The sequence below is a fragment of the Pogona vitticeps genome, chromosome 2, assembly GCF_051106095.1.
Source record: "Pogona vitticeps strain Pit_001003342236 chromosome 2, PviZW2.1, whole genome shotgun sequence".
In the NCBI taxonomy this organism is placed as follows: Eukaryota; Metazoa; Chordata; class Lepidosauria; order Squamata; family Agamidae; genus Pogona; species Pogona vitticeps.
The window spans coordinates 6,485,539-6,503,248 of NC_135784.1; the positions used below are offsets into that span (position 1 = coordinate 6,485,539).

Genomic DNA, 17,710 nt, shown 5'->3' on the forward strand with positions numbered 1-17,710 from the left:
ACTTTGTGCATCCAGCTTTTTCTTTACTGCTTCACGCTTGGTTCCTTCCAGTGACAGAAGAAGCAGCACTCTATCATTCTGGTTTGTTACCTGATTGAGAGAAAAGAGAAAATGCCGTGATGAATGCAGCACAGAACCAACTCACAATGGTGCCTGAGTCAAGGCATTTCCTTTGTCTTTGATTGGCAGAAGAAATGAAGGGACCCCATAGCTTCACCAGAACAAGCAGAAGTAGAGGGAAAAGATTCTTGTGCCTTGATTTCCTTTTGTCTGCACAGTCAGGTCAGTAGGTTCAGGATTCAGAACATTCTGTTTGTGAAGAACATAACATTGCTTCCTGTTTTTCGCTTCTTAATAAATTACAAGAGGCACAAAAGCCTTCAGAATTGGTTTGCTTTTCATCTGCAATCTGGCAAAATGAAATGAAGGAACAAAGCATGGGGATTTTCTGAGTCCTTGTGTCTAGATTTAATTTAATTGTATGCTATACAGTATATGCAGGTGGAAAATTGAAAGTTCCTGGAATAACACCAGTCCAGTGCAGTTATGTAAACAAAAATATGGGAATTTTTTTAGCCAAAATGGGATTGAAGACAGTCAAGTCCACCTGTGATGAAATTATAGAAAATGCCCTCCCAGCGAGGGGCCACAAAACATCTCCGTGATCACGGGTAGAGGGCGATACGGCATTGGCTCCGTCCCTACTCATGTTAGAAGAACAATGAACAGATGTTTAAAGGCTGTTCCTTGTTCTGAGACGGAGACCAACCCCCAGTATAGAGGTAGCCAGACCAGCCAGCCCTCTTCTCTACGCCTGGTGTTGTTGAATGCCAGGTCTGTATCTAACAAAACCCAGCTAATCTACGACCTCATTCTGGGGGAAGATGCAGACCTGGCTTGCATAACCAAAACATGGATTGGTGGAGAGGGGGGTCCCCCCCTAGCTCCCCTATGCTGTCCAACACCAGGGCAGACTGGAGGGACGGGGGGGGAGTAGCCATCGTCTACAAGTCCACCCTGGAGGTAGCTAGGCGCTCCTCGGTGGTAAAGCTGGGCCTTGAGGCTCTCCACGTGTGGACTGGGGCCAGGGATGGTATTGGGATCTTGCTGGGTTACCGTGCTCCCCGCGACCCAGCCATTTCCCTACCGGAGCTGGTGGACTTTGTCTCTGCGGCACTGCTGGGTTCCCCGAGGCTATTGGTCTTGGGGGACTTCAATGTGCATGCGGGGGCAGAGACCTCCGGGCCAGCTCTTGAGTTCTTGGAGACCGTGGCCTTCTTGAACATGTCCAAACATGTCAACGGCCCTACACACGTGGGCGGCCATACATTAGACCTGGTCTTTTCCACCAACGGGAGTGAGAGTGGTCCGATGGTAACTGACCTTGAGTCGGTTCCCTTGTCATGGTTGGATCACCACCTAATAAAATGCACCCTCAAGATGGCTCCCCCCTCGCAGGGAGCAGGGACCTATTGTCATGGTCCGCCCTCGAAGGCTACTGGATCCGATTGGATTCTAGGATGCCATGAGAGGGGTTACGGCTGACCTGGCTGGCGCTCCTGTCGAGGCTCTGGTCAACGGCTGGTTCACCGCCGCGGCTAGTGCCATAGACACGATCGCGCCTAAACGTACTCTCTGCCGCAGAGACCGCCCAGCGTTGAAGCGGGTCAGGAGACGGCTAGAGCACAAATGGAGAAAGGACCCGACGGTTTTCAATCGCATAGCTGTTAAGGTCGCTACTAACCTTTACCAGGCTAAGGTAAAGGCTGCCTGTCGAACATACCTCGCTAACCGGATAAGTGAGGCATCTAATCAGCAGGCGGAATTATTCCGTATAGTACGTAACCTATCCGGAATTGGCCCGGGTGATAGGCCTTCCCCTAGTTTTACACCAGACTGATTTACAGCATTTTTAAAATCTAAAGTGGAGGCCATCTGCCGGGACCTCTCTCCTTTTTTGAATACAGTGAGTCGAGCTGAGATGTCCAGCGCTCCGTCTTGTCCGGTGACTTTTGATTCCTTTCAGCCTGTCTCGCCCGATACTGTAGCCAGGATGCTTGATCGCTGCCGTGCCACCACCTCCTCCTTGGACCCTTGCCCGGCCTGGCTAATCAAGGCAGCCAGGCCCTCAACAACGGAATGGGCTACTGTAATTATTAATGGGTCTTTCCTTGAGGGCAGATTTCCCTCTGCCCTCAAGGATACACTCATTAGGTCCATCAGAAAGAAACGTAGTTTGGCGGTGGACGAAATTGGCAATTAGGTGGTGGCTGACCCGCTTCAGGCATTCCTGGATGAAACAGATGCCCTGGATCCATTCCAGTCGGGCTTCAGGCCGCGCCATGGAACAGAAACGGCATTGGTCACCCTGTGTGATGACCTATTGAGGGAGGCTGACAGGGGCAAAGTGTCTCTGCCGGTCCTCCTCGATATCTCAGCGGCCTTTGATACCATTGACCACGGTATCCTTCTGGGGAGGCTCACCGAGTTGGGAATAGGTGGCCGGGCCCTCGCCTGGCTCCGTTCCTTCTTGGAGGACCGCCCCCAGAGAGTACAGCTTGGGGAAAGTGTCTCGGCCCCGTGGAGCCTCAATTGTGGGGTCCCACAGGGGTCGATCATCTCCCCAATGCTGTTTAACATCTATATGAGGCCGCTGGGGGGGTCATCAGGGGGTGTGGAGCACTATGCCATCAATATGCGGATGACACGCAGCTCTATATCTCCTTTTCTCCAACTGCAGGAGATGCCGCTGTCCCTTCAGCGTTGCCTGGAGACCGTACTGGAATGGATGCAAGAGAACGAGCTGAGGCTGAACCCGGTCAAGACGGAGGTACTGAGGGTGGGTGCTCCCACAACTGGGGACGTGGGAAACTCCCTCACTTTTGGGGGGGTGACTCTGCCCGCCAGGGACGGGGTTCGCAGGTTCGGGATCCATCTGGACCCGGCGCTCACTATGGAATCTCAGGTGGCGTCCATGGTCCGTACCGCATTTTTCTAAGGCGGATAGCCCAGCTGCGACCCTACCTTGATGTTGGGGCTCTCACAACTTTGGTGCATGCGCTTGTAATCTCAAGATTAGACCACTGTAATGCGCTCTACGTGGGGCTACCTTTGAGGCTGCTGCGGAAACTACAGGTGGTGCAGAATGCGGCGGCCAGATTACTTAGTGGTGTGAAAAAATACCATCATATTTCACCTACTCTGGCCGCATTGCATTGGCTGCCCATCCGATTCCGCATCAATTTCAAAGTGTTGATGCTTACTTACAAAGCCCTAAATGGTTTAGGACCTTGATACTTGGTGGAGCGCCTTCTCCCACCAAGATCTACCCGTGTCACTCATGTGAGCCAGGAGGTGAGGCTGAGGAGCCTAACGCCCAGAGAGGCCCGGAAGGAAAAGACCAGAAATAGGGCCTTCTCGGTGGTGGCTCCTCGCCTCTGGAACAACTTACCTCCTGAGATTCACGCGGCTCCCTCGCTGGGCATTTTTAAGAAACAACTAAAAACACTGATGTATAGGCAGGCCTTCCCAACAGAAAACCCCTGACGATTTCTCTTTCTCTATATCTCTCCTCGACTTCTATCTCTGTTCAGGTGTAACGTTTTTAAAATTATATTGTTGCTTCTTCTTATTGTAAGCTGCCTAGAGTGGTCTAATATGACCAGATAGGCGGGATAGAAATAAAATAAAATAAAATAAAATAAAATAAAATAAAATAAATAAATAAATGACTAACATCTCATGGTTTTTACACTGCCATCATTCCATCGGTCAGAGACCCTGGTATTATTCTTATTTAGAAAAAATTATGAGCTTACCTAGTGCTGAAATGTCATTTTAAGTTATGTGTTGATCGTTTTTCTACTACTTTAAGACTGTCTTCAATATATTTGAAACTTGATATTTTTAAAATATGGAACCTGGAAGCTGTGTAGAACTAAAAAGCTTGTACGAATTGAAAACAAGCTGCAGCCCTAAGTGGAGAAGTAAAATATCTAAGACTGCAAATATAGCAATATAAAACCAAGGTCTAAGGGTTTAGTTTAGCATGCCGCCCAAAATTTCGCCACCAGTTCCACAGTAGTCTGATTTTGGTCAATTAAGGTTAGGGTTAGGGTTAGGGTTGGTTAAGTACAGTGGTGCCTCGTTTAACGAGTGCCCCGGTTAACGATGAATCCGCATAGCGATGGCAAAAAAGCAATCTCTTTTGCCATCGCTTTGCGATGTTGCCTATGGGGAAAAATCGCTTTGCAAGGGGAACCGGCCAGGGGTCGGATCTAAGCTCCTACCGCCGCTGCCGCCGCTTGGATTCTCCCCCCAGCCAGCTTTCCCTTCCATGGTCGGACTCTCAGGAGTCCAGCCATGGATGGGGTAACCGGCCGGGGGGCGGATCCTCTCCCGCGGCCGCTCCGAAGCGCCGGCCAGCCCCAGCTGGTAGCCTATCCGCACCGCCTACCTGAGCCGTTCTCGGATGCCTGGAAGTCCGAGAACGGCTCAGGTAGGCGGCCCGAGCAGGCTACCAGCAGCGGGGACAGGGTGGGGGGTATCCAGAAGGTTTCCAGGCGATCTCGAGAGTTTTGACTTTTACTCCCCTCCAGGCACCACCACCGCTTCCGTGCACCATCCACCCCCCACCCCAGCCCCAATACACCGGGGTGCAGTCAGCAGAGGAGCGCGGCCGCTGTTGTCGCTGGGGTGTGTGTACGGAGAGGCAGCGGAGGCAAGCCAGAGAAGCGAAAGGAGCAGGTTAGCACAGCTGCGGTGCTGGCAGCTGGCAGATCGCAACCTCTGTCCTCCCCCGCTGGGCTTTTCTTTGTGGGAGGGAGGGGGCAGCAAGAGGGGAGAAGAGGGGTCACCGGATTGATCATCTTTCATCAGCGTTCCCCCACCCTCACCGCCCCACACGGTCCATGACTGCCCCCCCTCCAGAGAATCCACCGAGATGGGGAACACAGATTGTGCATCGCTCGCTCACTCGCTCCCTTCCTCCCACCACCCACCCAACCTGCCACCGCCGAATGACTGAAGACAAGCCATAGGACTGTGGGAAGAGAAGAGGAAGGAAGGCAGGAAAGGGAGAAAAGAGCCAGGGGTGGCGTGGGGGGTGTCCCTGCGTCAGTCCCACCCAATTTGCAGGAAGATCGATGGTTTGGTTTTTTTGCTTTTTGGCACACAGGAGCCAGCGAAGAGGGGAGGACCAAAAAGAAAGGGGTTCCTGCCCCCCCAATAAGGGGGGTGCCACATCCTGGAGAGGCAGACATGAGGAATTTCCTTTTTTATGGACAGTTTTCTCTCCCATGGTTAAAGGGGGAGCCTGTGGGGCTTTGACTCCAGAGATATCTGATTAGCACTTCCCCCCCAAACTCCCACCACCACCACCAACCGCACACAACCCTGAACTTGCTGTGCACCACAGTTTGGCTGGAAGGGACAGAGGGGGGGCAGGCCATCTGGGAGGTGTAGGACTCCTGTTGTTCAACATCTCTCTCCCCACCACCACTAAATCCTGAATTTCTTTTCAGCCCTGCAGTATTGTTTTTTTTAAAAAAAAAAAATCCAGATGGTGTGGGGAGTGGAGAGTTCTTTATAGAGTCTCAATTGAAGGAAATTTCTGGGGAACAAAATTTTCAGGAAGGGGGGGAAGAGTTCCAGCTGTATCTTCCAAAGAAAGAGCAAAAACACCACCACCACCACAAAAAGGGGTACACCCATTGTGAGGTGGCTCCTCTCCCCAAAGCAGACATGAAGGAAAAGTGGGCTCCCCCATTTCAAAGTGGGGGAGCTGGAAGAAGAAAGAGGCCAGGGGGCGCAGTTCATGGATTCCATAAGTCTGGATACTTCACTATTACCTTTTTATTATTATTATTGTGGGGAGGAGGGGAAGGTTCTGCATTTAAATACTTTATTGACACCTTGGGGAGGGTTGTTTCCTGTGTGTTGTGTGTCGCCCTCCTCCCTACGCTTGTGGTGGCCTCTGTCTGAAGGCCTCTAGATGTGAGTCTCTTCGTTCACCGCAGGGCCTCACCCAATGGGTTTCATTTTATTTTTAAGTAAAGTTGGTTCGGCCCCCCCGAACACAATTCTAATTTTTTCATGTGGCCCCCTATAGAAATTAATTGCCCACCCCTGGCCTAAAGAAAGCCCTTAAGAAATTTGCAGACTTTTGCAAAATGAAGGAATTACAAACAAATTATCAAAAGACAAAAATTATGGCCTTTGTTAGAAGACAAAAGGTCTTGGATTATAAAGGGGCAATCCTGTTCTAAATACCTAGGTATGGCCCTTCAATAAAAAAAAAAAAACACCAAAATTTGTCAGTTTGGGAAAGTTTGGGTTCTCCAGTTTGGACAAACCCAAACTGATCCAAATGAACAAATCAGTGATTTTTGATGAATTTGTTTTTAACTTCATGCCCATCTAGTTAGAACTAGCACTTTAAATTCTGCCTGGAAACAGATCGGTAACCAGTGGAGGTGCTGTAATGGGGATTATACGATATATGTGTCCAGCCCCAGTTAGCAATCTAGCTGTGGCATTTTGGAGCTGCTGAAAGATTCCTGACACTTTCAATAGGCAGACCCACACAGAATGTGTTACACTAATCCAGCCGGACATTACCATACTTTTCCGTGTATAAGATGCCCCCGAGCATAAGACAATCCCCACTTTTCTAACCCAAAATTTCTTTCTTTGCAAAAAAAAGTGGAGGGGGAAAGTGACTCCTGCTTTCCCCCTCCACTTTCTTTGCAAAAAGCTGCTTTCCCTCCATGTTTTGCAAAGAAAACGGAGAGGGAAAACAATCCTGCTTTCCCCCTATATTTTTGTTGCAAACGTTTTGCAATGAAAATGTAGGGGGAAAGCAGGATTTGCTTTGCCCCTCTATTTTCTTTGCAAAACGTGGAGGGGGAAAGCAGGGAAAGCAGTGCTTTGATCCCTCTCCTTTACTTCTGTGTATAAAACTACCTGAGTTTTTCCTTTAATTATTTTATGAAAAAGTGTCATTTTATACAGTGGGGTCTTGACTTAAGAACAGCTTGAGTTAAGAACATTTTGACTTAAGAACCACTCTCATAGGAAAATATTGACTTAAGTACTTAGATTTGAGTTAAGAACTGAAAAAAAAACACGTGGGAGGCAGGGAAAGTGCAAAATTTGAACTTTCAGTTAACTGTTGGCCAGTGAAAAGGGTGCCTGTCTGCTTCCTCACTCCTCCCAGCGTTTAGAGAGTGGATTGGGAGACAGTCTTCAGACTGCCTGGTGCTGTACTGCCTGGACTGTATTTTCCCTGCCTTCCCTGTACCTTTCTTGACTTAAGAAAAAAAAGAAACAAAATATCCCCCTCTAGTGGTCGAAGGCGGAATAGCAGCTTCCCATTAGTTTCTGTGGACGGAAAAGAGCAGATACGGATCAAATGGTTTTCAATGCATTCCTATGGGAAATGCAGATTTGACCTGAGAATTTTTTGACTTGAGAATAGCCTTCCAATACGGATTAACTTCTCAAGTCAAGACCCCACTGTACACACAAAAAAAACAGTACTTAAGGCATGAACCAACATGGCCAAATCAGATCTCTCCAGGAATAGGTGCAGCTTGCACACTAGTTCTAACTGTGCAAATACACTCCTGGCCAGCACTGAAACCTCGGTATCCAGGCTCAGAGACGAATCCAGGAGTAACCCCAAGCTGAGCACCTGGGTTTTCAGGGGGAGCGTAACCCCATCTAGCACAAGCTGTATCCCTGTTCCCTAATCTACCATTTGACTGAACCTCTGTCTTGTCAGGATTTAGTTTATCTGCCCTCATCCATTCCATTACTGATACCAGATCCTGATCGAAAGCTGAGAATAGCTTCCTCAGATGTAGAAGGCAAGGAGAGGGTAGAGCTGGGTGTCGTCTACATACTGGGGACACCAAACTTCAAAACTCTGGATAATCTCTCCCAGCGGTTTCATGTAGATGTTAAATAACATAGGAGACAAAAGAGAACCCTGATGGACCTGACAGGCTAGCGGCATGGGCCTTGAAGGGGAGACCACCACCACCGCCTTCTGAGCCCTCCTGCAGGAAGGACCAGATCCACCGTAAAACAAGGCCTCCAAGTCCCATCCCAGAGAGATAGGCCAGAAAAATACCATGGTCTATGGTAATGAAAGCTGCAGAGAGGCCCAAACAGAACCAATAAGGGACACATTCCTTTGTCTAGCTCCTCGTGTAAGTCATCCACCACTGTGACTAGAGCAGTGTTTGTCCCATAACCAGGCCGGAAGCCAGATTGAAATGGATCTAAATAATGTGTCTCATCCAGGAACCCATGGAGCTAAGACACCATGGGCCGCTCCAACGTCTTGCCTAAGAATGAAAGACTAGAGACAGGTTGGTAATTACAGTGGTGCCTCACAAAATGAAATTCGTTCCGTGAGTAGCACTGTCTTGCGAAAAGCTGTTTCCCATAGGAATGCATTGCAATGCATTCCTATGGGAACCTCGCAGGACGAATGAATTATTTTCGTCTTGCGAGGCATCGGTCTTGGGGGGAAAAATCATCTTGAAAGGCATGGACATAGAAGAAGCCATCTTCTGAGGCACCACAGAGATTGCAAAAACCATTCGTTTTGCGGGTTTTTCATCCCGCGAGGCATTCGTCTTGTGAGGCACCACTGTATTCAGTATTGCGGGATTGGAAGGCTCTCACTATTGCCTCCTTTAAGGATGCTGGGAGCCTATCCTGATCGCCACATTTTGCACAGTTTTTTATAAGCCACGAAGGGCAGGGGTTTAGCGGACATGTCAGTAAGTTTTAAATATTTACATTTAAGGTATAAAACTAATTAATGATTCTTTTTTAAAAACTGGAGCAGTGAGAAGATTGTTCACAGGACGGGGAAACATCCAAACTGGTTAAAAGGAGGTCGGGAGAATAGATTTACAATAATTAAGAGGTGATCGGGTAAAAGATATGAAATGATAGTGACTTGTGAGATTAATAATAAGATTAATTAATAAGAAGGAAAATAAAAATCATTTTTAGGCCAAGAAGGGTGTTCCAGAAATAGAGAGTGAAGTAAAATTAAGGTAGAATTTTAAAGTTCCTAATAGAAAATTATTATTATTAAGACGTTTTAACCCGCACTGCGGGTTAAAGTGCAGAAGCCTGTGCTCCAGGGTCAGAAGACCAGCCTTCGTAAATTGAATCCACACGATGGAGTGAGCTCCCGTCGCTTGTCCCAGCTCCTGCCAACCTAGCAGTTTGAAAGCATGTAAAAATGCAAGTAGATAAATAGGTACTACCTTGGTGGGAAGATAACAGGGTTCTGTGCCTAAGTCGCGCTGGCCACGTGACCACGGAAACTGCCTTCGGACAAACGCTGGCTCTATGGCTTGGAGACGGGGATGAGCACCGCGCCCTAGAGTCGGACACAACTGGAGTAAATGTCAAGGGGAACCTTTACCTTTACCTACAGAATTTTAAAACACAAGAAGGAAGGAATACAAAAAGAAAGAGAAGCTGATGAAAGGGAGATCTGCTAGGAGGCTGAGGCCCAGGGTCCACAATTCTTAAATGCACAACTCTGACAACTGCAATGCTAAGTGTGCCCTTAGGGCCGCACTTTGCGTAAGGATGAGGCACTGACTCTGCAGCTCGCTGGTCCTATGTACCTGCAGGCAGAAAAAGGCAAAAGCAAGACTCAGAAGCCAGGGGGAAGATGCCAGCTGCCAGCCATGACTCGCTCCCGCCATGAATTAACCCCTGGTTGTGTCTGGACAGGAACCAGAAGAGGAGGGGGAATCCTCCACTTCCTCTCTCCCCATCTCTCAGAGTTACAGCTGGACAGTGCTAAGAACCATGGAGGGAAAAATAAAGGGAGATGCCACAGGGTGGGTTAGAATCCTAAAGGGTCAAGAAACTTATTTCCACCCACATGAGCAAAGGTGCACTGAACACACAACTGCAAGGCAGACCTTGTGTACCTGGCCTTCTGGGGGCTGTTCAGAGAGTCAAGGTGCGGGTATATGTGTGGGAGGTGCCAAAATAAGATCCCTCTGCAAGTTGGTTGCCAAGCACCCCATGAGGGGGCTGTTGCTCCCAGGTCCACTCTCAGATCCTATGTAAGGACTCAGATATGTTCGGAGACACACCCGGAACGGATTTTTGAACAATGTCATTGTGTGTCTGGCGCAGATGGGGTTGCGTAGATAATGACCCTCACACAGAGCTCTACACAAAAGAATTGGACTGAACACAACAGAATTAAATTATAGATAAGATTCACAATAAAGCAAAAGACACAGAGTGAAACACTGCAAATTTGGCTGATGGACAGGGTTCAGAGAGTCTGACCGCTCCGACCTGCAATATCTGGGCAGACTATTTTTAGAGGAGCTAATTAGATAAGAAAAGGAGGAAAGGGAATTTTATTTCCCTAAACAGCACCCAGAAGAAAGAGGCAGGGTAGACTGGGAAACCACCAGTATGGGAGGGTGGGGATACTCCCAGAAAACAGGTCAGGGGAGAAAAAGATTGACAACTCTTAGTCTTAGTAGACTGTCTTGGCAGTGGGACAACCTGAGGGAATTCTTGGGCCAGAACCCAAGGAGGCTCTTGAGAGTCCCCTGGACTGCAAGAAGAACAAACCTATCCGTTCTAAAGGAAATCAACCCTGAGTGCTCACTGGAAGGACAGATCCTGAAGCTGAGGCTCCAATACTTTGGCCATCTCATGAGAAGAGAAGATTCCCTGGAAAAGACCCTGATGATGGGAAAGTGTGAAGGAAGGAGAAGGAGATGGACAGTGTCATGAAAGTGACCAACATGAATTTGACCCAACTCTGGGAGGCAGTGGAAGACAGGAGGTCCTAGCGTGCTCTGGTCCATGGGGTCACGAAGAGTCGGACACAACTAAATGACTAAACAACAACAAATTTAACGGTTGTGGTTCTGATCTCTAAAGCAGGAAAAGACATCTCATCTGCCTTACAAACGTTGGAGGGATTTGGTATTTGATTCTTCATTGTTGGTCCTGAGCCAAGCCAGGAGAGCATCAGCTCAGTCTCACACTCTCCCCCTTAGAGAAAAGAAGAAGAAAAAAAGAGATCAGTCTGGAGGCTTCTTGGACCAAGAAAACCAAAGCTTTTTCCTTACACTACCAAGTTTTTGTTCTTTTTTACCTCATCTGGAGGTATATGTCTGTCTCTCTTCCAGAGAGCAGAAACAGGGAAATGGAAAAGCCTCAACATGTATCATGGTAGATTGATCAGATTGACTGACTGATTGTATATCAATATCATACCATCTAGACTCATGCCACTGCTCTGGGAGTTTCCAGCAACATAAAGAACAAACATAAACATAATGAAAACCATCAACCCCCATCCATCACAAAGATATTAAAAAGTGATGAACCGAGAGCGCAGAAGGGTGCCCACAGAGAAAACAGCAAGCCTTTAAATAAGTTGTACACAAATAAGTCGTACACAAAAATAACAATTACAAAAGAAAAGTTGTCCTGGAAGAAGATCTAGCGGTAGCGGCCTCAACTGCTCCCAAGGTTACCTTTTAATGACGCGAAGCACCGTGGTCTACTCCCGGTTTCCAGTTTTTAAATATTTTCTTTCCTGAGCCACCTTGGGTCCTTTTCAAGGAGAAAGGCAGGTTCAAAATAAATAAATAAATAAATAAATGAACAAACAAATAAATAACCAACCAACCTGCCTGCCATTCGGTGTTGTGGGGGTGCCATTGCCAAGGTTGCTAAGCCACATTGTTGTTGTAGTGAGGGTAATCATAACATGATGTAATGACTGTCCTATCTGTACTCTGTCAACTATCTGTATACTGCCCACTATGAGCTTGCTAGAGAGTCCTCCAGGGGTGTGTGACATCCAGACCATTCTCACACATCTAGATTCTCTCACAGACATCCATCACTCTCACACGCATCCAGATCCACATCCACTACATCCAGTACTGCTGCTACTTCCATTGGCATTCCCTTACTACTGAGTCTTCTTCTTTGTTGTTCATCTGGCAGACATCCCTCTGTGTGTGGCTGATTTCTTTAATCTCTCTCTCTAAGACTATTTGCTATACTAATTACTTGTGACTACATAAACTATCAGCCTGCTCATTTCATGGCCCCTGCACAGTGTAAAATCATCTGATATACTTTCCTAAGTTTTACAGCAGATTGCATCCTATTGCTTCTTGAACCAAAAACAGGAAGGGAGGGAGGGAGGGAGGGAGGAGCTGATGAAGGGAGGAAGGAAGGAAGGAAGGAAGGAAGGAAGGAAGGAAGGAAGGAAGGAAGGAAGGAAGGAAGGAAGGAAGGAAGGAAGGAAGATAGATGATGGGAGGAAGGAAAAAAGAGAAGGAAAAAAGGAAGGAAGGAGCTGATGATTGAAGGAAAAAAGAAAAGGAAGGAAAGAAGGAGCTGATGAAGGAAGGAAGGAAGGAAGGAAGGAAGGAAGGAAGGAAGGAAGGAAGGAAGGAAGGAAGGAGATGATGATGGGAGGAAGAAAAAAGAGAAGGAAGGAAAGAAGGAAGGAAGGAGCTGATGATGGAAGGAAGGAAGGAGCTGATGATGGAAGGAAGGAAAAAAGAAAAGGGAAGAAGGAGCTGATGATGGGAGGAAAGAAGGACGTGAAAGATGGGGTGAATCTCACCTACCTTGCAAATCCTGGAGGGTTCGGGGACTTGGTCCTTCTCTTTTGGTCCCAGGAAAAGCGAGGAGAGCATCAGTTCAGTCTCACACTCTCTCTCTTGGGGAAAAAGAAAAAAAAAGGATCAGTCTGGAGGCTTCTTGGACCAAGGAAACGAAAGCTTTTAATCAACCATGCCTTCCTTCATCAGTTTTTATATCTTCTTGGGATTTTGGGAGACCTGGGTTTGAGTCCCTGCTCACCCTCAGAGACTGCTATACCGATGTCCCCAACCCCTTTTCTGGCACCCCTCCCCATTGTCCTCCTCCTCCTCTCCCTCCCCCCCCCCAGATCCTTACATCCTCAACACAACTTTTCCAAGTTGAGGGAAAGGCCTCCCTCCTTGCGCCTTTTTTTCTTGGGGGGGGGGAACACAGCCCTTGTCACTTTCCCTCCTCCCCTTTTTTAAGCACCCAAAAGATTCGGGGTGGAAGATGATGGGTGGAGGGGGAGGTCTCCTCGCAGGAAAACCAAGGGCGAGCCACACACTCTGGGACACCTTGCTCGGAGGAAGGGGGTGTCTCTCCTTGCTTCCGGGGGTGGGATTGGGACACCCCAAAAAAACCCACATCCTCACCCGCCCCATGGAGGAGGCCGTGGGGGGGGGAAGAAAGCCCCCTTTTGCATGGCGTTGGATGCAATGGGAACCCTGGGGGGACGGTTACTGATACGGGTTGCACGGAAAAGACACACACACACACCCAATATATTGCCCCTCCACAACACACACACAGAGAGAGAGAGAGAGAGAGAGAGAGAGAGAGAGCAAGATCACCTCCTGGCAGCTCCTGACGCGGGAAACCCGCCAGGAGCCCCCCCTTCAGCCAGACGACCATAGAGAGGAAGGAAAAGGAGGGGCCAGCACACGGCTTCCGCTTCCTGTTCGTAGAGAGCCAACGACGGAAGTAGGGTTCCCATCTACACTTTCGTAGCTCTAGGTTCCCCCCTCTTCCTCAGGCATGGTTTCATGAAGGAAGGAAAGGGGCGGCGGGCGGGGCTGGACGACAGAAACAAATGAAGAGAGAAATAATCATCATAATCAAGAAAAAAACCCTTCCCTTGCTTTCTTTGGAAAGGGATTTTTTCCTTGATGAAAAAGCACCAAAGGGCAGAGGTCACCTCGTCCATCTTCCTAGCTCTACGTTTCTCCTTTCCCAACAGGGACCGGAAGTGAGGCAGTAAAAAAAGGAGAGAGAGAGAGTGAGAGGAAGTGGGGAGGAAAGAAGGGAGTTGGGGGGGGGGTGCTTCCTTAGGATCTCTTCCTTCCCTACCCCTCCCCTCATTGTGCAATTAAATTCCTCTCAATTAATCCGAGCACAGAAACACAAAAGGACCAGAAAAATAAAACAAAATGTCACCCCCAGAGGCAACAGCAGACAATAAATAAATAAAATTTAAACGTGATGGGGGTGGGAGTTCCATCGCAGTTTATGTACCAACCTCTCTGAGTGCCTAATGTTGATAGAAACTCTGCAGCTAGTAAGGGAAGAAAGGGGGTGACTTTTGAGGGGGGTGGTGGAAAGAGAAGGGACCCCCTCTTGGGATGCTGGGGGGGGGGAATCTGGTGCCTCTCCTGGGGATCCATAATTGGGGGAGGGGATCCCCCATGCACCAGAAAAATAAAACACAAATCAAGGAACTGCTTTGCGCCCACCCACCTACCCACCCCCACACAAAGATTGTATTTCAAAAGTTAGATCCAAAGCACGACCAAAACAGATGTAAAAGCCACAAACATGTAAAAACGTCTCCAGTGGGGATTTTAAAATCCCCACTCCAGGCAGCCAGTCACTCAGGGAAACCCTGCCTGGAGAGAAGGGTCTTGCCCTGCTAGCAGAAGGAGAGCCAAGATGGGGACCAGGCTGGACTCCAGTGGCAGGGAGGTCCAGAGTCTCTGGGAGCCACCACAGGGAGGGAAGGCCTCTCTCCCCTGTTCCTACCAAATACACCTGAGCAGATGGCGGGATGGGGAGAAAAGGCTCTCCTGATGGTCATATAACATCTGAGTTGGCTCATAATGGGAGGCACATCTCTTTGAGAGAGCTTTTGAGGACTTTCTAGGTTAAAAGCAGCATTTTGACATGCGGGGCAAAGAGGTGGGTGTCTGGGAAGGATTGGGGGGGAGACGTAGAGCCTACTAGGCAGCCCCCCACCCAGCAAAACCTTCAGAGGCTTTCACGGTGGACCCTCTCCCAGGCTTTCTATTAATGGTCACGAAAATGTTCTTTTGTCTGTTCAAAAGGTATTGCAAGTCACCCAGGCTGGAAGTTGGCGGGAGCAGGAAAAGAGGAAGAAGAAATGTGAGATGGGCGAACTCCATGCAGGAAGCCACAGGCTTGAGTTTGCAAAGATGGCGGAGGGCAGGACCTCGCGGATGTCACACCTTCTCAGGGGTGGCCCTAAGCCAGTAGTGATGAAAAGTGACATCGTTTTTTTACTGTTTCCTTGCTTTTAGTTATTTAATCATAATTAGCTCGTCATTTAATCGGTGGTTGTATTTTTTAAAATTAGTTAACTTCCTTTTTAACTTGACTTGTTTTAAATATGGTGAGCCACCCTGGATCGTCCTTACCAGAAAGAAAGGCAGCCTCCAAATAAAATAACACCTCATTCGGGATTGGAAAAGTGATGTTTTTGGAATGCATCTGTTCGGAGTTTTTCCAAGCCATGAGTAACACTTTACAGATTTTTTGGATCGAAGGAGACCCCCTCCTCCCTTTGCCCAGTCCAGTTCCCTCCTCTCTCTCTCTTTCTTTCTTAGTTTCAGAAGAGGTAAAGATAGCAAAAAAAACAAAAACAAAAATACCATCAGTGATTAGAGATATTCTTTACCATTTTGCCACATGTTATCTTTAGCCTTGGGAAGTTTTTTTGGGGGGGGTGCAACTGTAAATGTTTATAAGCATCGGCTATGCAGTTATAGTCATAGGTCTTGAGAAAATGGAAGCTCACATTAAAACACCACAGTTAGTCTTGTAAGATATCCCATTCTTTCTTTCTTTCTTTCTTTCTTTCTTTCTTTCTTTCTTTCTTTCTTTCTTTCTTTCTTTCTTTCTTTCTTTCTTTCTTTCTTTCTTTCTTTTAAAGTCCTTTTTGCCTGATATTTATTGATTCCTCTCTCTCTCTCTCTCTAATCTATCTATCTGTCTAAACATTTACAGCTCATCCTGTCACAGGATCTCAGGAAGGGCAGCAGACCTGTACAAAGCTAGATTGCAACGAAAATGGCTAAAACAGTTAAAAACCAAAGTACACAAAAATATACCTGTCTTAATAAAATTAAAATAAAATAAATTAAAATAAAATTAAAGCACTCAAAACATTAAAAAAATGCACTGGGACTTTGCCCAGGCCATGATTTTTAACCCTCGGAGGCTCTAATAATGAAAGATGTCTTGACTCTGAAATGATACCAATGGCAAGGCCCATTCCCCAGTGGAGGGGGCGCTATGGCAGAAAAAGGCCTCCCCCCCAATCTATCCACATCACAAATGGTTCTCAATGGTGGGACAGGAAGCAGATCTCTGCAATTAGCCAGGTTTATTCAGGGAGCGGAGCTCCTCCAGAGATCCTAACACGCAGCTGGCTCCTACAGACCAGTGCCTCAAATCGTGGGCATTTCTTTTGACCCTTCCAACTTGGGGTCCCCAGATGTTCTCGGGCTGTCACTCCCTGAGGCCTTCGCCACTAGCTGGGCTGGCCAAGATTTCTGGGGAGTGATAGTCCGAGAACCTCTGGAGGTTCAATGTGGGGAATCGCTACTTTACAGCTTGTTTTTCCCCACCAGCAGCACAGAGAAGAGGGCTGAGATGGGGCAGGAAAGCAGGTTGCAGCCTGCCTCGGTGCCTCAGGACAACGTTTGCAAAGCGTGCTGCTTATATACCACCCCATGGCCCTTAAAGCACTTTCTGGGTGGTTTACAATTTAATCATCGTTGCCTGCCCCCAGCAAGCTGGCTACTCCATTTACCGATCTCGGAAGGATGGAAAGTTGAGTCCACCTTGAGCTGGCTCCCTGAATCCAAACTCAGGTCATGAGCAGTCTTGGTTGCAGTATCGAAGTGGGTTCGAGTCCGTCTGGATACCCAGGTCAACCCTCAGAGGCAACCTATATTTCCTTCAACCCCCGCACAAGAGCGATCAGGTGCATCTGAGAAGCCTACTCATCAAATGGGAAGACGGGATGAAGTTCCAAGATAAAAATAAAAAATGTGTGGTTGCTTTTTTTCTTCCCCAAAACAGAATGGACTATTACTAGGGAATGTGATTTGTGCACTGGGCTTTATTATTTACACACTGGCGTCTGAATGGGGTGAACTATCCAATAATATTCAGGTACTGTTGCTTTTAATTTTATGACTACAAGATTATATATATAGTAATACACGGTACACATGATTTTTGGACACACAGCAGAATCCAGAGGTTCCAAGGATGGCCTGTCTTCAGCATGTGCTCACGGGGTTTCTTCTTCTTCTGTAACAGCGTGTATGTTTTTTTGCTTCGGGATTTCCTTCCCTGAAAACGGCCATCACCCCGAACAGGTCTCTCATGTCCTCCAACCAGGTAGTATCCTGCAATGCCCTTTATAACTGGAACCTCCATATTTTGCCTTCATGGAAACATCTGGCACCCCCTGCTAGAAAAGAGAAAGGTGGTGGGAGACCTAACCCAGACCCAGATTTATTCCGATCCAGAAAGACTCCTTTAGGGGTCAAAGAAATCCCCCTGTTCACCTTTAAGCAGAGTATGCTGGTCGTCATCCTGGCCCTACTCCCCCAGTGCTTGCTTTAAAATAAATTATCATGTCCTGATTATCAAAGTCTTGGCAACAGGAGAGACGTAGAGAAGGGTGTGAGAAGAAAACTTGTAGTACACTTAAATGCACTTCGTTAGCTTTCCATTCATCATTATCTCTTCTGAGTATTCAATTTCCCCTACATTCACCCCTACATGTAGTTCACCGCATAAGGAGACAAGACTCCTTCTTAGCACATATGGGGGTGGAAAGGCC

The 17,710-nt window shown here is 47.7% G+C and overlaps 1 protein-coding gene across 1 annotated transcript in view; it reads right to left on the bottom strand.

Annotated features, from left to right (window-relative positions):
- LOC144587299 (uncharacterized) overlaps window positions 1-17,710 on the bottom strand; it is a 36,759-nt gene that overhangs the window by 12,940 nt on the left and 6,109 nt on the right. Inside the window, exon 4 of the mRNA XM_078387373.1 lies at window positions 13,631-13,643. Coding sequence (XP_078243499.1) covers window positions 13,631-13,643 — 13 coding nt within the window. The remainder of the gene's footprint in view (window positions 1-13,630; window positions 13,644-17,710) is intronic.